Source organism: Salvelinus namaycush, chromosome 33 (assembly GCF_016432855.1).
Source record: "Salvelinus namaycush isolate Seneca chromosome 33, SaNama_1.0, whole genome shotgun sequence".
NCBI lineage: Eukaryota > Metazoa > Chordata > Actinopteri > Salmoniformes > Salmonidae > Salvelinus > Salvelinus namaycush.
The window spans coordinates 32,621,900-32,645,038 of record NC_052339.1 but is presented as its reverse complement, the minus strand read 5'-3'; the positions used below and the strand labels follow the sequence as shown (position 1 = coordinate 32,645,038).

General features: G+C 43.3%; 2 protein-coding genes across 4 annotated transcripts in view; one reads left to right on the top strand and one right to left on the bottom strand.

The window, feature by feature from the left end:
* LOC120028089 (phosphoenolpyruvate carboxykinase [GTP], mitochondrial-like) overlaps positions 1 to 23,139 on the bottom strand; it is a 30,392-nt gene that overhangs the window by 741 nt on the left and 6,512 nt on the right. The window contains exons 7-10 of one of the 3 annotated variants that reach the window (XM_038973252.1): positions 22,859 to 23,074; positions 20,537 to 20,674; positions 20,217 to 20,312; positions 19,284 to 19,756 (exon numbers count right to left, since the gene is read on the bottom strand). In XM_038973252.1, the coding sequence (XP_038829180.1) occupies positions 19,287 to 19,756; positions 20,217 to 20,312; positions 20,537 to 20,674; positions 22,859 to 23,074 (920 nt within the window). In that variant the 3' untranslated portion in view covers positions 19,284 to 19,286. Of the gene's footprint in view, positions 1 to 18,579; positions 19,757 to 20,216; positions 20,313 to 20,536; positions 20,675 to 22,858; positions 23,075 to 23,139 lie in introns of those variants that run through there. The other 2 variants (XM_038973253.1, XM_038973251.1) reach the window with 2 other exon arrangements.
* On the top strand, positions 4,427 to 7,038 carry LOC120027623 (B-cell receptor CD22-like). Its single transcript, XM_038972627.1, has 6 exons — positions 4,427 to 4,460; positions 4,545 to 4,931; positions 5,060 to 5,365; positions 5,501 to 5,793; positions 6,636 to 6,884; positions 7,024 to 7,038. The coding sequence occupies exons 1-6, from the start codon at positions 4,427 to 4,429 to the stop codon at positions 7,036 to 7,038; spliced, it is 1,284 nt and encodes a 427-aa protein (XP_038828555.1).

Sequence of the window (23,139 nt, the reverse complement as noted above, 5' to 3'; positions counted from 1 at the left end):
GCACAATGGCAAAATGTGTTGAAATGCAGGAAAGTAAGCGCAGGGTCCAAAATGTGGTTGTCCAACCTTGGTTAGGAGAGCATTTTCCCTAACCCTAACCCTTTTACCTAACATTAACCTCAGTCTCCTAACATGCTGCGTTAATTCTCCTAACCTGCTGCATAAATTCTCATAAACTGCTACAAAAAAGTCAATTCTGTATCAAAGTGGAGTGAAAAGAGTGTCTCTGTGGCTTCCAGCCCACCAGGCTCTTCTTGGCAAATAGACTTCAAAGAGGAAGTTGGTGTAGGAGAAGTTGAGTGGTGTGTGAGAATCAGTCAGATACCGTTACAGTTACTCTGTTTCATACCAAGTCTGTTTTTCATGTTGCAAATTAATGTGACAACCATATGTTTTGTATAGAACTCAAAATAAACTTTTCCTTTTTTTATTTGAATAAATTATTAGTGGATTTTGGTTCATAATTTAACTATATTTTAAAAATCCCACAGATATTCCCATTCAAGCCTGGGAGACACGGGAGAGGGAGATGGTTATGCTGCCAAAAGTTTCTTTTAACAATTTATTGGAAGCAGACTGGGGGCCCGTATCAAAATGTGGTGACCTGTCCTACCCCGAAAGAGGAACATTAAATACCTTAGTATTCTTTTAAAATAAAATCTCATATAATTATTAGGAAGTACGTCACTGATGAGATGTGAGATATGCCACATGAATTTCACTACATTAGTTTGTCAGACCACACTACGGGTGTGACAGTCTCTACTGTAGACAGTTTACGTTACCGTCTAAGGCAAGTATCGACTTCTTCAATATATCTTCTCTTAATTTGAATGTTCAAAATAAATTAAAGTAAATTAATTATGAGTAATGAGTTTCAATATGTTCTAAAGTACTGCTGTTTGTTCATGTATTATCTTCACAACTGAAGGACATAGTGTATTTGATATGGAGATGGTTCAATGCAATGTGTTGTGTGAGTTAAGCTACTCTACCAGTAAGTGTATGTTTGTACTGTTTCAGGTGATCAGTAGTGTGTGAGTTCTCACATGGCTTGTCCTGAGAACATGTTTTTCCTCATTGTCCTCTTTATGTCAGGTGAGTCTTCCACACAACAACAACTAGTTATGAATCAGACATAAAGGAATAACCACAAGTCATTATATTTTATGGGATGCGCTATATTCCAGCTTTTTAATTGTGTAGAAAAGTGTACATTTAATTCCTGATTAGTGTATTTTAATAGTCTGTATTTAAACTTCTGTGTAAAAGTTGTAGCATATTTTTGATACTGAATGTTATCAGATATTCAATCAAAAGCTGATATTAGATCAATGGAACCTGAGTGAACAAATAACACAACAATGACATACTTATTTCATTTATTTCATAAACAAAGTTGTGCAACACCCAATGTCCCTGTGTGAAAAAGTAATTGCCCCCTTTATACTCAATAACTGGTTGTGTCTCCTTCAGCTGAAATGACTCCAACCAAACACTTCCTGTAGTTGTTGATCAGTCTCTCACGTTGCTGTGGAGGAATTTTGGCCCACTCTCCCATGCAGAACTGCTTTAACTCAACGACATGTGTGGGTTTTCAATCATGAACTGTCACAATGTCTCATTTGGCATTAGGTCTGGACTAGGCCATTACAAAACTTTAAATTTGTTGCTTTATGTCAATTTTCATGCTGACTTGATTGTGTGTTTTGGAATGGTGGCACAACCAGTTATTGAGTGTAAGGTGGCAAATCCTTTTTCACATGGGGAACTGGTTGATGCATAACTTTGTTAATGAAATAAATTAAATAACTGTGACAATTTTTTTTAGATTTCTAAACTTAAGTTCCCTTTATCTAATAGGTTTTGGTTGAAGATCTGATAACATTCAGTACTAAAAAAAAGCAAAAATAGAGAACCAGAAAAGGGGAAATACTGTTTCATGTCACTGTACAGTATGCGAAGCCGACGTCAGTGTGCGGTTAACAGTATAGCTTCCACCACTGTTCCTGTCACCATACCGGGCTCAAACTAGTGGTCCTCTGCTCACAAACACATGTCACCTCACTCCTTGACAACATACAAACCAATTGAAAAATCACCTGTATATAGAAATAAGTTCATATTATTATTAATGAGAGAGACTGTACCAATGATGTGTATAAACCCTGGATCGCTGATGCTATGTAACGGCCAATGAGAGACTTTAAATCCACCGGTCTCTATATATGGTACTCCCCAGAAGAAGCAGTCCTCCATAAGAATTAATGGAATTCTATAGTATTTCAATAAAATGTTTCAAAGACAAAATTACATGTATTTAAGTATTTTGTTGTAGATGGGACAGAAAAGTTAGTACTCTATAAATACAATACTTTAATATTTTTACATGCTTTGTATTTTATTTGTTATGTTCAGGTCATATAAAAAGCATGAGCTGAAGCACACTCAGAGAAAATGACTTACTGTAGAGGTGCTGACTAACGGTGAATACACTGGAAGCTATAAAAACAAAGAGAGTTGCACACTCTATATATATAAACTCCCAGTAATTTATTGGGTAAAACACCAACGTTTCGGCATCACTGTGCCTTCTTCAGGGTAAAGTCATGAATGCTTGAACCAGGTTATTTAGACAAACAGTGCAATTAGTGCAACCAATGACAACAGTGGGGGGTGTGTCATAATTATGAGGTTAATTAGAGTGAATTGAGTGAAACTGTTAAAAGACAATAGTTTACAGCATATTAAATATATTAGCCTATTGTTATCATTAAAATTAGCATAAGATTAGCATCAACATACATTATTGTTTAATTTAATTTCACATATATTTAATTGTTTCCAATATCATTTAATGTTGTTACATGTAATATTTTAGTTCATCCATAATGCATCATTAGTATCATCAACAGGGGGAACATATTGGTTGTACTCTGATAAACTGTAGAAAGAATATATTCATTTATAAGACTTCTTTATAAAGAATAATTGTTCATAAGAAGGGCCTGAGACCAAATTCAATTTTAAGACAGTAGGGGTCAATGTTTTTAAATGCCTCCTCTCCTTGGTAGACCAACATGCTCAATGCGTGTGTATATGAGTGTGTATTTGAGGGAGGAGATGGGATGGTTACCTTCAACAAAGTGAGCTGCTACTGCATAGTCAGTGTTCTTACACCTGATTGAGCTGCTACTGGATAGTCAGTGTTCTTACACCTGATTGAGCTGCGGTGTTCAGCTCTGCATTGTTTTAATTGTATTTTCGTTTGTCCTACGTTGGATTTACCACATGAACATGTGATGAGATAGATCACTACCTTTATCTTGAAATAGATGATACCCCTAACAGGGATTTTTCAACCTGTATGAGGGTGTCTGAAGAAGGATGTTTTTGTAGTGCTATTGCACTGTGAACATGAGCCACATTTGTAGTTTCCATTTGGAACGTGTGTCAAGAGTGTCTGAGTGGGCTCAGGGGGCAGGTCAGATCTCACTAAGCTATCCCCAATATTGCGACCATGCTTATAGACCACTAGTGGGGTTTCCTTGAAGAGGTGTGAATCTGATATCTGATTTAGAATATTCCAGTGCTTTTTCAGGATTGCTTTCATTTTCTCTGAACACTTGGTGTACTTAGTGCAAAAGACTTAGTTTAGTTTTTAGCAATTCCTCTCTTGGTTTTTGAGATATTTTCATCGTTGCATCATCAATAGTTTTTTCCTTGTAGCCTCTGATTTTAAATGTATTTTTCATTTTCTTAGCATTGCTGCCAAAATCTGACTGTTGGCAACAGATTAATTTAACCCTGAATAACTGGCTATATGGTAGACCATTCCGGAGGGGAAGGGGATGCATACTATCCCCACGCAGCAGGGTATTGTGGTCTGTTGGCTTTGTATACAAGTCTGTATGTAATGCATCATTCTCTTTGATGATCCATAAGTCCAGGTAGCTTAATTTTCTCTCATCAGTCTGCATGGTGAATTTGAGATATTCACAACTCTCGTTTAGCAGAGTTTGGAATTAATTTAGTTCCTGCTGACTTCCTTCCCAGAGCACAAAGACATCATCTATGTATCTCTTCCATGAGAGGAATTTAGAGAGTAGGGGGTGTGTCTCTGTTTGTAAATGAGTGCTTCCTCAAATTGTTCCACATACAGGTTCACATAGGTAGGGTCAAAGGGGGAGCCCATGGCTACACCCCGAATTTGAAGGAAAAACTGACTCAAAGATGAAGGAGTTATTGGATAATACCAGTTCAGTGAGTTGCAAGATGCGATCATTGGTTGGAGAAATAATATAATTTAAAAGTATGGATTAAGGTGTCTGTAATAGAATATACTTGTCAAAATGTATGTAGACATTAATAAATGCATTTCTATAGCTTCCAACATCTTTTTTTACAATGGAGGAGGAGTAACAAGATGGCTGTGCAGTTGCTTCCAAACAGCGGCCCCTGTCAGTCATCTAGGGTTAATACATATCATTGGACTGATCTGAAAATATATCAGAACCTCCCTGATGTTGTCTTTTATGTTGCAGGTGTTTTGGCCTGTTTTGGTCAACGAGATTTGATCACCACAATTCCAGATAGACTGGATGTGCTGACTGGCTACTGTGTGCAAATCCCATGTTCATTTGATATTCTTAACAAAAAGAAGTATACATTTAACAGCACAATACCAACCTCTGGAGTGTGGATTAAAGAAAACCCATACTTTGGTGGGCGTCCGGACAGTGTGATATTTAACAGTAGTGAGACGGTCAACAGATATCAAGGGAAGATAACTGGAAACATGTCCCAGAAGAACTGCACCACAGTCTTCTTCAATGTAACCACCAGTTACACTAATATATACTTCTTCAGGATTGAGAGTCAACCATTCCGTGCAACAGATCCTGATAAGTCTGTTGATATAGTTGTCAGAGGTAAGAGACAATTTAACTTTTAACCAACTATTTCTTCCAACTCATATTCCTTGCATCAAGGATAAGAGTAGAACAAGTGGATAATTTAACTATTAGTGTAAAATATCTTTATCTGCAATGTATTACAGATTTGCCTTCCAGTCCCATCCTTACTGTCTCAGGTGAGGTGAAGGAAGGGACCTCTGTCAGTTTTAACTGCTCTGCTGTCGCTCCCTGTCCTGAACACCCCCCTGAGCTGACATGGACTCTCCCAACACAGTTTACACCTAAGAACCAACTGCAGGAGAATCCAGACCAAACCAAATCAGTTCTCTCCACGGTGACCTTCACTCCGTCATACCTTCATCATGAGAAGAACATCACTTGTACTGCAGTCTACCCAGTAGGGGCAAGCAACAAGACAGCTGAACATAACATGATGCTTAACGTTTCATGTAAGATTTAGTCACCGGTTCCTGAAGAATAGATCATTCTATCATGTTTCAGTGATGATTGTAATAGAGTGGTTTTGATGAGGCTATTCAATATACCATATCCAGATACATTCTAAATGAACCCCTCTTCCTCAGTCTCTCCTAAGGACACCTCGGCCTCCATCAGTCCAGCTGATCCAGTATTAGTGGGCAGCTGTGTTAATCTGACCTGCAGCAGTACAGCCAACCCTCCAGTGACATCCTTCACCTGGTTCAAGATCAGTGGGGGTAATTTAACACAGGTAGCATCTGGACTGAGTTACACCCTCAATGTGACTGTTGGTGATGGAGGACTGTACTTCTGTGAAGCAAGAAATAGTCACGGCTGTGGCAAGTCAAAGGAAGTGCAGCTGGCTATTAAAGGTAAAACGGGCACGTCGGGCACAATCGTAGGTTAGATATACACCATATATTCAAAAGTATGTGGACACCCCTTCAAATGCGTGGATTCAGCTATTTAATGACATTGACATTAATGCCCATGATTTTGGAATGAGATGTTCGATGAGCAGGTGACCACATACTTTTGGTCGTGTAGTGTACATTGTTGATATTTATGTGAGAAATGACCTAATATGTGCTGCATTTTCAGGGCAAGAAAAGACTGTTACCACAATGGTTTTTGGGATTGCAGCAGGAACTTTGGGGGTCCTTTTGCTTATCAGCCTGATCAGTGTTATTGGATGGTAAAAACTATTCCTGGAATCAATACAAAACTATTATTTCTGCTGTGTTTGTGCTTTTGCATATGAAAACCCTCTCAGTGCATTCAGAAGGCCTTTCTAAATGTCTTCCAGGAGGAGAAACTCGAGGCTCCACGATGGACTTGAAAGGACGGACAATACACAGGGACAGGTGGGAATAAGGCTCAACTTTCAAAACCATCTACAAAGTGTATCTAAGGAAGTACTGAATTAATGCAGAAACTATCCAAAGCCATGAGGTTAACATCATTTTATAGCAAGTTCAGAGGAGATGACCACACCAATAGCAATGCCACATCCTGTAAGAATATGGAATGATAACAGAATAGCTGTTGGACTTTGACAGTTTTTTCTTTAGATTGGAGCTCATTTGTTGACAAAATGAAATTCTTTACTCCAGTCAGTCTAATTTACATTTTCATTGACATCCACTCAGTATGTGTTGTGTAACCTGCTGACCTTAGAGTTTTACACATGACTGAGCTTAGAGCTTTACACCTGTTCCTCTCTCCGTGTTCTCTCCACAGAACTCCCCGGTTGGGACGGTGTGTGCTAACCAGGCCACAGCCGGAGAGGAACCAGAAGAACCTGCAGAAGACCAGCCTGAAGAGATCCAATACGGTGACATAGACTTCTCCAAACTACGGCCCAAAGAGACCCCAGCTGCAGCCCAGGACAGGGTCCAGGGACAGGAGAGTGAGTACGCTGAAGTCAACATGACCGGGAGAGGGGACCAGGAACCACCTCTTAACAACCTAGATGAACTTTATGCACAAGTGAATAAAAGAGGTGCATGTTAATTTTCCAATTGGTATTAAGTTTTTATGTACACTATTGTCATTGTGTATCTGTTTTCTATTGGTACTTTTGTTACATTTATAATTATGTGCTCTTTGATTATCTGCGTATTTGTAGAATTTGCTGGGATGAAAAGTGTTTAACTGTTTGTAACGGTGTTCCTCCTCCTCTTCAACCGAAGAGGAGGAGCAGGGATTGAACCAAGATGCAGCAGATTGTGAATACATAATATTTATTTAGGACAACGACGAAACACGGGAAAAACACTTGGAATTATACAAAATAACAAAACGAAAACGTAGACAGACCTGAACTATACGAACTTACATAAAACACGAAGAACGCACGAACAGGGAAAAATAGACTACACAAAAAGAACGATGTACAAACAAACCGAACAGTCCCGTATGGTGCGACAAACACTGACACAGGAGACAACCACCCACAACGAACACTGTGAAACAACCTACCTAAATATGACTCTCAATTAGAGGAAACGCCAAACACCTGCCTCTAATTGAGAGCCATACCAGGCAACCCTTAAACCAACATAAAAACAGAAAACATAGAATGCCCACCCAAACTCACGTCCTGACCAACTAACACATACAACAAACTAACAGAAATAGGTCAGGAACGTGACATAACCCCCCCCTTAAGGTGCGAACTCCGGGCGCACCAGCACAAAGTTTAGGGGAGGGTCTGGGTGGGCATCTGACCACGGTGGTGGCTCAGGCTCAGGACGAGGTCCCCACCCCACCATAGTCAATCCCAGCTTGCTAATCCCCCTCAGAATGACCACCCCTCTCTTCCACCCACCTAATATAGGCAACACAAAATAAAGGGACAGCTCCGGGACAAGGTAGCTCAGGACATAGAGGTAGGTGAGAATAGAGAGGTAGATAGAGAGGTAGCTCAGGATAGAGAGGTAGCTCAGGATAGAGGGGCAACTCCGGACTGAAAGGCAGCTCCGGACAGAGAGACAGCTCTGGACTGAGGGGCAGTTCTGGATTAATGGCCGCTCTGGGCTGAGGGGCAGCTCATGACTGGCTGACGGCTCTGGACGCTCATGGCTGGCTGACGGCTCTGGACGCTCATGGCTGGCTGACGGCTCTGGACGCTCATGGCTGGCTGACGGCTCTGGACGCTCATGGCTCGCTGACGGCTCTGGACGCTCATGGCTGGCTGACGGCCTTGGACGCTCATGGCTGGCTGACGGCTCTGGACGCTCATGGCTGGCTGGCGGCTCTGGCAGATCCTGTCTGGTTGGCGGCTCTGGCAGATCCTGTCTGGTTGGCGGCTCTGGCAGATCCTGTCTGGTTGGCGGCTCTGGCAGATCCTGTCTGGTTGGCGGCTCTGACAGATCCTGTCTGGTTGGCGGCTCTGGAAGATCCTGTCTGGTTGGCGGCTCTGGCAGATCCTGACTGACGAATGGCTCTAGCGGCTCCTGACTGACTAACGGCTCTGACGGCTCGGGACAGACGGGCGGCTCTAATGGCTCGGGACAGACGGATGGCTCAGACGGCGCTGGGGAGACGGATGGCTCAGACGGCGCTGGGGAGACGGATGGCTCAGATGGCGCTGAGGAGACGGATGGCTCAGACGGCGCTGAGGAGACGGATGGCTCAGATGGCGCTGAGGAGACGGATGGCTCAGATGGCGCTGAGGAGACGGATGGCTCAGATGGCGCTGCGGAGACGGATGGCTCAGACTGATCCTGTCTAGCGGAAGGCTTTGGCTGCTCCTGTCTGGTGGAAGGCTCTAGCGGCTCCTGTCTGGCGGAAGGCTCTAGCGGCTCCAGTCTGGCGGAAGGCTCTGTAGGCTCATGGCAGACGGGCGGCTTTGCAGGCTCATGGCAGACGGGCGGCTTTGAAGGCTCAATACAGACGAGCAGTTCATGCGGCGCTTGGCAGACGGACAGTTCAGGCGCCGTTGGGCAGACGACAGACTCTGGCCGGCTGAGACGCACTGTAGGCCTGGTGCGTGGTGCCGGAACTGGAGGCACCGGACTGGAGACACGCACTTCAAGCCTAGTGCGAGGAGCAGGGACAGGGCACACTGGACTCTCAAAGCGTACTATTTGCCTGGTGCGTGGTACCGGCGCTGGTGGCACCGGGCTGAGTGCACGCACATCAGGACGAGTACGGGGAGAAGGAACAGTGTGTACAGGGCTCTGGAGACGCACAGGTGGCTTAGTGCGTGGTGCCGGAACTGGTGGTACTGGACTGGGGCGGGGAGGTAGCGCCGGAAATACCGGACCGTGCAGGCTTACTGGCTCCCTTGAGCATTGAGCCTGCCCAACCTTACCTGGTTGAATGCTCCCTGTCGCCCACCCAGTGCGAGGAGGTGGAATAACCCGCACCGGGCTATGTAGGCGAACCGGGGACACCATGCGTAAAGCTGGTGCCATGTAAGCCGGCCCAAGGAGACGTACTGGTGGCCAGATATGTAGAGCCGGCTTCATGGCACTTGGCTCAATGCTCAATCTAGCCCTACCAGTGCGGGGAGGTGGAATAACCCGCACTGGGCTATGCACACGTACAGGAGACACCGTGCGCTCTACTGCGTAACACGGTGTCTGCCCGTACTCCCGCTCTCCACGGTTAGCCTGGGAAGTGGGCGCAGGTCTCCTACCTGCCCTTGGCCCACTACCTCTTAGCCGCCCCCCAAGAAATTTTTGGGTAGTACTCACGGGCTTTTCGGGCTTCCGTGCTAGACGCGTCCCTTCATATCTGCAGTTTTGGGCTTGATTCTCCGGTCTCCAGCCTTGCTTCCTTGCTGCCTCCTCATATCGCCGCCTCTCTGCTTTCGCTGCCTCCAGCTCAGCTTTGGGGCGGCGATATTCCCCTGGTTGAGCCCAAGGACCTTTTCCATCCAGCTCGTCCTCCCAAGTCCAGTAGTCCTGTGTATTACGCTGCTTGGTTCTGGTAATTTGGTGGGTGGTTCTGTAACGGTGTTCCTCCTCCTCTTCAACCGAAGAGGAGGAGCAGGGATTGAACCAAGATGCAGCAGATTGTGAATACATAATATTTATTTAGGACAACGACGAAACACGGGAAAAACACTTGGAATTATACAAAATAACAAAACGAAAACGTAGACAGACCTGAACTATACGAACTTACATAAAACACGAAGAACACACGAACAGGGAAAAATAGACTACACAAAAAGAACGATGTACAAACAAACCGAACAGTCCCGTATGGTGCGACAAACACTGACACAGGAGACAACCACCCACAACGAACACTGTGAAACAACCTACCTAAATATGACTCTCAATTAGAGGAAACGCCAAACACCTGCCTCTAATTGAGAGCCATACCAGGCAACCCTTAAACCAACATAAAAACAGAAAACATAGAATGCCCACCCAAACTCACGTCCTGACCAACTAACACATACAACAAACTAACAGAAATAGGTCAGGAACGTGACACTGTTACTATAGTGTTGATACGATGATGTAGGATACTCTTTATTTCGGACCATTTATTTTGAGTGTTGAGTTCACAGAGCATCTGTTTAATGGGTTCCAGTATAGAGGAACTGCTGAGTTCAACTAGCCTACTGAAGGTAGTTTAAGACCATATAAAGTCAATGATGACTGAGGAGAGAAGACACAGTTAGTTGGAGAGACAGTGGTCTGATACAAGACAGGAAGTTGGTGAAGGAAGTCTACATGATGGCAGAATGGTGTTAACATCTACTAGTCACTGTTTATCTTAATATTTTGTGCAGTTACCAGAATAACAATATAATCTATTTTCAGTTTATACAGTTGAAGTCGGAAGTTTACATACACTTAGGTTGGAGTCATTGAAACTCATTTTTCAATCACTCCACAAATTTCGTGTTAACAAACTATAGTTTTGGTAAGTCGGTCAGGACATCTACTTTGTGCATGACACAAGTAATTTTTCTAACAATTGTTTACAGACGGATTATTTCACTTATAATTCACTGTATCACAATTCCAGTGGGTCAGACGTTTACATACACTAAGTTGACTGTGCCTTTAAACAGCTTGGAAAATTCCAGAAAATTATTTCATGGCTTTAGAAGCTTCTGATTAACATCCTTCGAGTCAATTGGAGGTGTACCTGTGGATGTATTTCAAGGCGTACCTTCAAACTCAGTGCCTCTTTGCTTGACATTATGGGGAAATCAAAAGAAATCAGCCAAGACCTCAGAAAAAACATTGAAGACCTCCACAAGTCTGGTTCAATTTCCAAATGCCTGAAGGTACCACGTTCATCTGAACAAACAATTGTACGCAAGTATAAACACCTTGGGACCACTCAGCCGTCATTCCGCTCAGGAAGGGGGCGCGTTCTGTCTCTTAGAGATGAACGTACTTTGGTGAGAAAAGTGCAAATCAATACCAGAACAACAGCAAAGGACCTTGTGAAGATGCTGTACAAAAGTATCTATATCCACAGTAAAACGAGTCCTATATCGATATAACCTGAAAGGTCACTCAGCAAGGAAGAAGCCAACACTCCAAAACCGCCATAAAGACGCCAGACTACGGTTTGCAACTGCACATGGGGACAAAGATTGTACTTTTTGGAGAAATGTCCTCTGGTCTAATGAAACAAAAATAGAACTGTTTGGTCATAATGACCATCGTTACGTTTGGAGGAAAAAGGGGAAGGCTTGCAAACCGAAGAACACTATTCCAACCGTGAAGCACGGGGGTGGCAGCATCATGTCGTGGAGGTGCTTTGCTGCAGGAGGGACTGGTGCACTTCACAAAATAGATGGCATCATGAGGTAGGAAAATTATGTGGATATATTGAAGCAACATCTCAAGACATCAGTCAGTAAGTTAAAAGTTGGTTGCAAATGGGTCTTCCAAATGGACAATGACCCGAAGCATACTTCCAAAGTTGTGGCAAAATGGCTTAAGGACAACAAAGTAAAGGTATTGGAGTGGCCATCACAAAGCCCTGACCTCAATCCTACAGAAAATTTGTGGGCAGAACTGAAAAAGCGTGTGTGAGCAAGGAGGCCTACAAACCTGACTCAGTTACACCAGCTCTGTCAGGAGGAATGGGCCAAAATTTCCCCAATTTATTGTGGGAAGCTTGTGGAAGGCTCCCCGAAACGTTTGACCCAAGTTATACAATTTAAAGGCAATGCTACCAAATACTAATTGAGTGTATGTAAACTTCTGACCCACTTTGAATGTGAAGAAAGAAATTAAAGCTGAAATAAATCATTCTCTCTACTATTATTAAAATAAATAAAATAAAATAAAGTGGTGAGCCTAACTAGCCCAAGACAGGGAATTTTTATTTGGATTTATTGTCAGGAATTGTGAAAAACTGAGTTTAAATGTATTTGGCTCAGGTGTATGTAAACTTCCGACTTCAACTGTGTCTATTTAGAATTTATCTTGTCAGTTTTTATATTGAGTGTTAAATCAACAAAACAATTGAGGCTGAATATAAGGTTGTTTATTAATTGCACTGTAATAAAAACCTTTACATTCAATTTCCATTACATCTTTTGGACTTATTGGTCCAACATTTTACATACCTCATTAAAATGGATTATATTGAGATTTTGTGTCACTGGTCGACACACAATGTGGAATTATGTTTTTAGACATAAAATTGAAAAGCTGAATTGTCTCAAGTCAATATGTATTCAACACCTTTTCTATGGCAAGCCTAAATATGTTCAGGAGTAAAGATTTGCTTAACATGTCACATAAGTTGCATGGATTCACTCTGTGTGCATTACTAGTGTTTAACATGATTTTTGAATCACACACACAATTATCTGTAAGGTCCCTCAGTCAAGCAGCGAATTTCAAACAGATACAACCACAAAGACAGTGATCTTTTCCAATGCCTCACAAAGAAAGGCACCTGTTGGTAGATGGGTAAAAATAACATACATTTGACATTGAATATCCCTTTGAGCATGGTGAAGTTATTAATTACACTTTGGATGGTTTATCAATACACCCAATCACTACAAAGATACAGGCGTCCTACCTAACTCAGTCGCCGGAGAGGAAAGCAAACGCTCAGGGATTTCACCCACAGGAGGTTGTTGGCACCTTAATTGGAGAGAACGGGCTCGTGGTAATTAAACACATGGTTTCCATATGTTTAACATCTACTTCAAGGTCTCAGAGCGAGTGAAGTCACCGATGGAAACGCTATTAGCGAGCACCCCGCAAACCATTTCACATCAGTTACACTCACCCCCATTTTGACCTCCTCCTTTTCCGCTGCAACCAGTGATCCGGGTCAACAGCATCAATGTAACAGTATAACTTCCGTCTCTCTCCTCGCCTCTACCTGGGCTTGAACCAAGGACCCTCTGCACACATCAACAACTGCCTCCCACGAAGCATCGTTACCCATCACTCCACAAAAGCCACAGCCCTTGAAGAGCAAGGGGAACAACTACTTCAAGGTCTCAGTGCGAGTGACGTCACCGATGGAAACTCTATTAGTGAGCACCCCGCTAACCATTTCACATCAGTTACACTCACCCCCCTTTTGACCTCCTCCTTTTCCGCTGCAACCAGTGATCCGGGTCAACAGCATCAATGTAACAGTATAACTTCCGTCTCTCTCCTCGCTTCTACCTGGGCTCGAACAATGGACCCTCTGCACAAATCAACAACTGACACCCACGAAGCATCGTTACCCATCGCACCACAAAGCCACAGCCCTTGCAAGATTGAGTCCTATTAATATTGAATCCTACTACACTAGCTCCGATGCTCGTCGGATGTGGCAGGGCTTGCAAACCATTACGGACTACAAAGGGAAGCCCAGCGGCGAACACAAGCCTACCGGATGAGCTAAATTACTATGCGCGCTTCGAGGCAAGAACCACTGAAGCATGCATGAGAGCACCAGCTGTTCCGGACGATTGTGTGATCACGCTCGCCATAGCCGATGTGAGTAAGACCTTTAAATAGGTCAACATTTACAAAGCCGCAGGGCCAGACGAATTACCAGGATGCGTACTCCGAGCATACACTGACCAACTGGTAAGTGTCTTCACTGACATTGTCAACCTGTCCCTGGCCGAGTCTGTATTACCTACATGTTTCAAGCAGACCACCATAGTCCCTGTGCCCAAGAACACCAAGGTAATCTGCCAAAATGACTACCGACCCATAGTACTCATGTCTGTAGCCAGGCTGGTCATGGCTCACATCAACACCGTTATCCCAGAAACACTAGATCCACTCAAATTTGCATACCACACCAACAGATCCACAGATGATGCAATCTCTATTGCACTTAAAAATACCCTTTCCTACTTGGACAACAGGAACACTTACGTGAGAATGCTGTTCATTGACTACAGCTCAGCGTTCAACATCGTAGTGCCCTCAAAGCTCATCACTAAGCTAAGGACCCTGGGACTTAACACCTCCCTCTGCAACTGGATCCTGGACTTCCTGATGAGCCGCACCCCAGGTGGTAAGGGTAGGCAAAAACACATCTGCCTCTCTGATTCTCAACATGAGGGTCCCTCAGGGGTCTGTGCTTATTCCCCTCATGTACTCCCTGTTCACCCATGACTGCACGACTCCAACACCATCATTAGGTTTGCCGATGACACAACAATGGTAGGCCTGATCACCGACAAAAATGAGACAGCCTATAGGGAGAAAGTCAGAAATCTGTCAGTGTGGTGCCAGGACAACATCCTCTCCCTCAACGTGATAAAGACAAAGGAGATGATCGTGGACTACAGGAAAAGAAGGGCCGAGCGGGGCTGTAGTGGAGCAGGTTGAGAGCTTCAAGTTCCTTGGTGTCCACATCACCAACAAACTATCATTGTCTAAACACACCAAGACAGTCATGAAGAGGGCATAACAACACCTTTTCCCCCTCAGGAGACTGAAAAGATTTGACATGGGTCCTCAGATCCTCAAAAAGTTCTACAGCTGCACAATTGAGAGGATCCTGGCTGGTTGCATCACCGCCTGGTATGGCAACTGCTCGGCCTCCGAACTCAAGACGCTACAGGTGGTAGTGGGTACGGCCCAGTACATCACTGGGGCCAAGCTTCCAGCCAAGGACCTCTATACCAGGTGGTGTCAGAGGAATGCCCTAAAATGTTTGTTTATTTTTTTGTTGTTTAAAACCTCTAACGCCTCCCTAACCCGGATCCGGGAGCACCCCCAACACAAAAGCTGACTAGCATAGCCTAGCCTAAAGTTACAGGGATATCATAAAATAAAATGTTCATGAAATCACAAGTCCAAGACACCAAATGAAAGATACAGATCTTGTGATTCAAGCCATCATCTCTGATTTGTAAAATGTTTTACAGGGAAGACACAATATGTAAATCTATTAGCTAACCACTGTTAGCAAAAGACAACAATTTTCTTACTCCACCATTTTCTTACTGCATCAGTAGCTATCACCAATTCGGCCAAATAAAGATATTGTTAGCCACTAACCAAGAAAAAACCTCATCAGATGACAGTCTGATAACATATTTATTGTATAGGATAGGTTTTGTTAGAAAAATGTGCATATTTCAGGTATAAATCATAGTTTACAATTGCACCCACCATCACAACTCGACTAGAAAAAATACAGAGAGCAACGTGTATTACCTAATTACTAATCATAAAACATTTCTTAAAAATACACAGCGTACACTAATTGAAAGACACAGATCCTGTGAATCCAGACAATATTTCAGATTTTCTAAGTGTCTTACAGCGAAAACACAATAAATCGTTATATTACCATAGCACATGTGCAAACATTACCCCAGCATTGATTCACGGCAAAAAGAGCGATAGCATTATCACCACCAAAATGTATTAATTTTTTCACTAACCTTCTCAGAATTCTTCAGATGACACTCCTGTAACATCATATTACAACATACATATAGAGTTTGTTCGAAAATGTGCATATTTAGCCACCAAAATCATGGTTAGACAATGAGAAAAGTAGCCCAGTTGGTCAGAAAATGTCGTGCGCCATATTAGACAGTGATCTAGTCTTATACATAAATACTCATAAACTTGACTAAAAAATACAGGGTGGACAGCGATTGATAGACAATTTAATTCTTAATGCAATCGCTGAATTACATTTTTTAAATTATCCTTACTTTTCAATACAGGTTGCGCCAAGCGAAGCTATACCAAACAAAATGGCGGCATAAGCGTTTAACATTTTTCGACAGAAACACGATTTATCATCATAAATTGTTCTTACTATGAGCTGTTCTTCCATCAGAATCTTGGGCAATGAATCCTTTCTCCGGTCTAATCGTCTTTTGGTCGAAAGATGTCCTCTTGCCATGTGGAAATGACCACTAACGTTCGGCATGAACTGGAAACGTGCCCAGCGGTTCAAAGTGCATCAGAAAAAAATGCTTCAAAATCGTACTAAACGGATATAAATTGCTATAAAACGGTTTAAATTAACTACCTTATGATGTTTTTAACACCTATAACGAGTAAAAACATGACCGGAGAAATATTACTGGCTAAACTAAAGCTTGGAAAGAGAGCAGGTCCGATGTCCATCGTGCGTCAGGCGCAGCAGGAAAAGGACGCTACTTCCACCTTGTGCTCTTTTATACAGGCCCTGATTGCGCAATCGACTCCATTCAAAGCGTCACCACGTACTGACATCCAGGGGAAGACGTAAGCAGTGTTTGTATCCTCATAGCATTTACAGGGACCTTAAAACCGACCCCAGATCAGGGGCCAAGATTTCTGAAATCTGACTCCCTGTCAGGAAAAGTGCTGTAGAAGGAGTTCTGTTTCACTCAGAGACAAAATTCCAACGGCTATAGAAACTAGAGAGTGTTTTTTATCCAATAATAATAATAATATGCATATTGTACGAGCAAGAATTGAGTAGGAAGCCGTTTAATCTGGAGCCCGATTTATGCTAAGTCGAAACAGCACCCCCTATATTCGCAAGAAGTTATTTAATGATATATATTTATTTTATTCTATTACATTTTTTACCAATTTTTTCCCCCAATTTTGTGGTATCCAATTGGTAGTTACAGTCTTGTCTCATCGCTGCAACTCCCTTACGGACTCAGGAGAGGCAAAGGTCGAGAGCCGTGGGTCCTTCGAAACACGACCCAACCAAGCTGCACTACTTCTTGACACAATGCCTGCTTAACCTGGAAGCCAGCCACAAAAATGTGTCGGAGGAAACACCGTGGCGACCGTGTCAGCATGCGTGCACCTGGCCCGCCACTTGAGTCGTTAGAACGCGATGGGACAAGGACATCCCTGCGGGCCAAACCCTCCCCTAACCCAGACGACGCTGGGCCAATTGTGCGCCACCCCATGGGTCTCCCGGTTGCGGCCGGATGCGACAGAGCCTGGACTCAAACCAGGATCTCTAGCAGCACAGCTAACAACTGTGACACAGTGCCTTCGACCCCTGCGCCACTCGGGAGGCCTCCAAAAGGCTTCTTAATAACAGCTTCTACCGCCATAAGACTGTTGAACAGCTAATCAAATGGCTACCCGGAATATTTGCATTGACCCCCCCTTTTTTATGCTGTTGTTTATTATCTATGCATAATCACTTTACCCCTACCTACATGTACATATTACCTCAATTACCTCGACTAACCTGTAACCTGTACCATATTCTCCCCTGTCATTGCAATGGTGAGAGGTTAGCATGTCTTGGGGGTATGATATTTGCGTGTCTATGAACAAAAGTTGTTGATAAAGTTAATCATAAATAAGGTTTAATACAAGTTGCAACAGGGAGACAACAGCCAGCATAGAAGCAGAGACAATGTCTTACTGGCCTCTTGGAGACAGTCCCTTTATTTCCTAATCAGACCAACAAATGTTCTGTAAACACCAGCCTCTTGGAGACAGACCCTTTATTTCCTAATCAGACCAACAAATGTTCTGTAAACACCAGCCTGAGAGGCTTGTAGGAAGTCAAAACAAAAGGCAGTGGCTTTGTTAACTACTACAGAATCAGTATTTCACAGAATACAATAACAATCAGCGCGTCCTCGGTCCTTGTACCTCCAGTCTGGCGTCAATCCCTCTCAACAGTTATGAGTTTAGAGATACTCTGAATGATCTGCTATGGAAAGACAACTGACATTTACTCCTGAAGTGCTGACCTGTTGCACCCTCTACTACCACTGTGATTATTATTATTTGACCCTGCTGGTCATCTATGAACATCTTAGCCATGTTCTGTTACAATCTCCACCCAGCACAGCCAGAAGAGGACTGGCACCCCTCAGAGCCTCGTTCCTCTCTAGGTTTCTTCCTAGGTTCTGGCCTTTCTAGGGAGTTTTTCCTAGCCTCCGTGCTTCTACACCTGCATTGCTTGCTGTTTGGGGTTTTAGGCTGGGTTTCTGTACAGCACTTTGTGTCGTCAGCTGATGTAAGAAGGGATTTCTAAATAAATTTGATTGACAATCCACTACAGCATTGAGTCTGGTGACCATCAACCCAAATGTTACAAACAGCACACTGGAAATCATGTTACAGAAAGGTCAAATATATAAATATGCTGAACATTATATGAATCATTCTAAACTGAATCTGAACTTAACTCATCTTAAATATCCCCATTACTTATGAATGTTTTATTTATATATTTTGGGGAGTTATGTCAGTTATGTTTGGTGTTGATCAACAGACACAATTGAGGCTGAATTTAAGGTTGTTTATTAATTGCACTGTAATAAAAACCTTCACATTAAATCTCAGTTTTATTGGTCCAACATGTTACATATCTCATGTGTAAACATTAGATCATAATCATTTTTATTGGAAACAATACAAAAGTGACAGAAAATTCTAATGAATCTTTCCCCCTGAGCCAACCAGATGTATTTCCTCATCACGCTCCAAGCCAATGGCTATTCAGTAATCCCAGGTACTAGCGAGCAAATACAAATATATTGAGGTGTTAACATTCTGTTTAAAAATGTTTAAATGAATATGGATATTTAAGCTTGTCCTGATTAGATATGATTCTTTGGGCTAAAGCTTGTAAACATCCAATGCCTTTATACTTTATTGCAAGATTTCAGTAAGGTACTGTTAAAACACTGATTCTGCTCCATCACCTTACACCTACTGATATAGCCACTGACAGTGTGTGGTAGCATGAACTGCATTCGTCAGTGATGCAGTCGTATCATCTCATTGTATTTTCTTACAATTTAGAAACTTTGGTTTACATTTACCCACATATAGGCAAAGCAGTTTCCACAAAACTGAAATTAGCTTGTTAGTAATTTTTTGTCAGTCGCACCATATCCCCATCCCCACCATATTGCAGCATCAGCGTAGCGTAGTGTAGTGTCCAATAGTCAATACTTTCTCTCTCTGAATCATCTGGTCCCTCCGCCTCTCAATCCCTGATCCTGTCCTCCAGAGCCTTCAGCTCTCCCTCCACCTGTTGGGGGAGGTCGGCTCCCACCTGCTGGGTAAAGTACGCCCTCAGCTCCTGGGTCTCCTTCTCCCAGAAGGCCTTGGGCAGGTCGAAGAGGGCACCCATGTCCACCTTGCTGCCCAGTCCCTGCAGGTTGATGGCTCCCTCCAGTGGCACCCAGCCCACCATGGTCTTCTTGGCCGCCTCGTCCTCCCTCTCACGGCTGCAGCGCTTGAAGATCCACTCCAGAACGCGGGCGTTGTCGCCGAAACCCGGCCAGAGGAAGGAGCCCGACGTGGGGTCCTTCCGGAACCAGTTGACATGGAAGATCTTGGGCAGGTGGGTGGCGCCCTTGCGGGTCTCCATGCTCAGCCAGTGGGCCAGGTAGTCACCGAAATTGTAGCCGAAGAAGGGGCGCATGGCGAAGGGGTCGTGCATGATAACCTTGCCTGGAGAAATATAAAATGCATTTTATTCAAAAAGGTCATGGTTTTCTACATTATCACTGAGAGGAATCAGGGAAAACAGTATACCATCATATCAGGTGCTATTAACCTTAGAGAGGTTTTTACTGTCTACTCTATAGACAGCTCCTATCCACTTAAATGTTAGAACTGTTCTGTATTTAACTAGGCAAGTCAGTTTAGAACAAATTCTTATTTACAATGACAGTCTACACCGGCCATAGCCGGACCAATTTTGCACCACCCTATGGGACTCCCAATCATGGCCGGTTATGATACAGCCTGGATTCGAACCAGTGTGTCTGTATTGACTCCTCTAGCACTGAGATGCAGTGTCATTGACCGCTGTGCCACTCGGGAGCCCGAAACATGAATTAAATGATTTAATTAACTTCGATTTAATTCTATGACAAGCTCTTTAAATGTGGTTAATGAGGTACTGTACCTTTGTACTCAGCAGCTGCTGTGGCCTCAGATCTCATAGAGGCTCCTACAAACACACCGTGGCGCCAGTTAAACGACTCGTACACCAGAGGGACTCCTGGGAAACAGAGGTCAGAGCAACGGTGTAACAGTGTCCCAAAGTGACACATTGGATAAGAATGTCAAATCAGTCATCATAGGGAATCATTTGTATTGTTCTCGTTACATTAACCAAGCTGTATCACTTACAACACTAGATGCTAGTATGAAAATATATAGTGGTAATCTTAGATGACGTACTAAACCAATGTTTTAGTCATTGGATCAGTAGAGGCCACTCACCCTCTGGCCTCCTGCCCCCGAAGATGATGGCGTCGATGGGCACACCCTCGTCACTCTCCCACTGGGGGTCGATGATGGGGCATTGGGCCGCCGGGGTACAGAACCTGGAGTTGGGATGAGCACACAGGCCAGAGTCTCCTGTGAGGAAGAGAAAGAGGGTGAATATGATTGGAAAATATTATTACTGTTAGAAATTAATAGTATTAGGACATTAACATTTATATTACATTTTGATTTGATTGTATGCATATAAATCACTTAGAAACATGATTACATTATAATTACCACTAATAGATTCATGGATAAATGCTATGTAGCGATTTACAAAGAGACAGCAGTACTAAAGTGTTGCAGTATTTTCTCAAACCAATGATAACAAAAGGATAGTATCATGCCGTGTCACCAGGTGTCACTATTAAGACTACAGCAGAGGTTTCCAAACTTTCCGGTTCAGGGGACCACCAAATCACAGTCAAAAGCTCAAGGACCACCAAATCACAGTCAAAAGCTCAAGGACCACCAAATCACAGCCAAAAGCTCAAGGACCACCAAATCACAGTCAAAAGCTCAAGGACCACCAAATCGCAGCCAAAAGCTCAAGGACCACCAAATCGCAGCCAAGAGCTCAAGGACCACCAAATCACAGTCAAAAGCTCAAGGACCACCAAATCACAGCCAAAAGCTCAAGGACCACCAAATCACAGCCAAAAGCTCAAGGACCACCAAATCGCAGCCAAAAGCTCAAGGACCACCAAATCGCAGCCAAAAGCTCAAGGACCACCAAATCGCAGCCAAAAGCTCAAGGACCACCAAATCGCAGCCAAGAGCTCAAGGACCACCAAATCGCAGCCAAGAGCTCAAGGACCACCAAATCGCAGCCAAAAGCTCAAGGACCACCAAATCGCAGCCAAAAGCTCAAGGACCACCAAATCGCAGCCAAGAGCTCAAGGACCACCAAATCGCAGCCAAGAGCTCAAGGACCACCAAATCGCAGCCAAAAGCTCAAGGACCACCAAATCACAGCCAAAAGCTCAAGGACCACCATTTGCAGAGTCGCAGATTTAAAAAAAATAAATCAAATTTCTCAGTAGTCAAATTTGGCCCATTTTAGCAGTGAATGTAACACATTAAAGCTGGAATCCTTAGTTGCTACATCTATTTTGGGACTTATAAATGAATGATATATACCCAGTGATTCCTGAAGAATATAATCCTCATGAGTTTTGTTCAACTGTCATACCCCATACTCCAAGTCGATATTCCCGTCATAAGAAGTAATTCTCCCTCAACCAAACCCACAAATTGGGGAAAACAAACACTATTTCCCATTGACCCCCATTGTAAAAGAGACAACTTCATTGTCCAATGCACATGTAACCAGGTCAAAAATCCTGACCTACGGTTCACAATGCTCCCACGTAGGGAAATAAAGCCTGCGAGAAGAGTCCTGTGGCTACAGGTTATTCGGCGTGGGAAATGTGGGGACCCGATGTCCAAGTAGACTACAAGTTGCTATGGGTGTGGGAAACATTTCATCACAGGTAAGACATTTCACTTGTTTTAGTCGATTTGTAACTCCACTCACTAGCTGTATAGTCTGTTTGTGTTGTTGGTCTTGTCTAGCTTAATGTTCCACTCACGTGGCTGCTAGCACCTTCATGAAAAGGGGCATGAAGGAAGCCCTACAGTCAAGATTACATTATTCTAAGTAGTGAGAATGCTCAGGAGCAAGCAATGTTGAAAAGTCATCTTGTACTTCTCTTAAATGTAGTTTTGTAATTGACTAAAACAAGCAGATAACAAAAAAACTGCATTTAAAAAGGTCAAGTATTTGCTGTGAGCCAATGGGGTAACCTAGGTAACCACAGGTTGTTTTCCCCACAGCCGGTCAGGGCCGTGACAATCGACTGGGAGTATCAGAACCCAAAATACAGCAGAAGCTTGTCCAATGTTTGTAAACAAAGTAAATGGAAACAAACACTGCCTCAACACAAGGTTAAAACTATTATTTGATGGACAGTCCTTGCATACATAGCTCTTGCTTTGAATTTGAGAGTGGTTACATTTCTACAGGTCCATCACTCAGCTTTTTACCAAAACATTGTTTCATTTAAAGATTCCAGCTTAAAAGGCTTATTATTATTATTATTATTATTCATATGATAATAAACTATTTGCATTGTGGAAAGTAGTGTAAAATTGCTTATAATACCATTAATACTCCCAAGATATATTTTATTTGTATTAAATAAATAATAATTTAAAACGACCACAGGACCAACACAGGTTGGTACTCACTGCACTACAGTGAGTCAACTCTACCTGTTTTCCAGGCTTTGCCGTGCCAGTCGGTCAGGGAGACCCCTGCGGCAGGGGGGTCCAGTCCCTCCCACCACACCCCTCCGTCGCTGGTCTCGCCCACATTGGTGAACACAGTGTTTTTGGCGATGGTCGCCATGGCATGAGGGTTGGTCTTCAGGGACGTGCCGGGAGCCACACCGAAAAAGCCGTTCTCTGGGTTGATGGCCCTGAGTTTACCTGAGAACAAAGTGACAAGGACAGTGAGTGACAGAGATGCATGCATGGATTTGTTTCCTGAAGGA

What these genes read in the sequence shown, in the direction of transcription:
- LOC120027623 (XM_038972627.1), top strand. Translation starts at nt 4,427, where the DNA reads ATGGCTGTGCAGTTGCTTCCAAACAGCGGCCCCT. An exon ending in TGTTGATATAGTTGTCAGAG is followed by an intron (nt 4,932 to 5,059) that starts GTAAGAGACAAT and finishes AATGTATTACAG; the next exon opens with ATTTGCCTTCCAGTCCCATC. An exon ending in CATGATGCTTAACGTTTCAT is followed by an intron (nt 5,366 to 5,500) that starts GTAAGATTTAGT and finishes CCTCTTCCTCAG; the next exon opens with TCTCTCCTAAGGACACCTCG.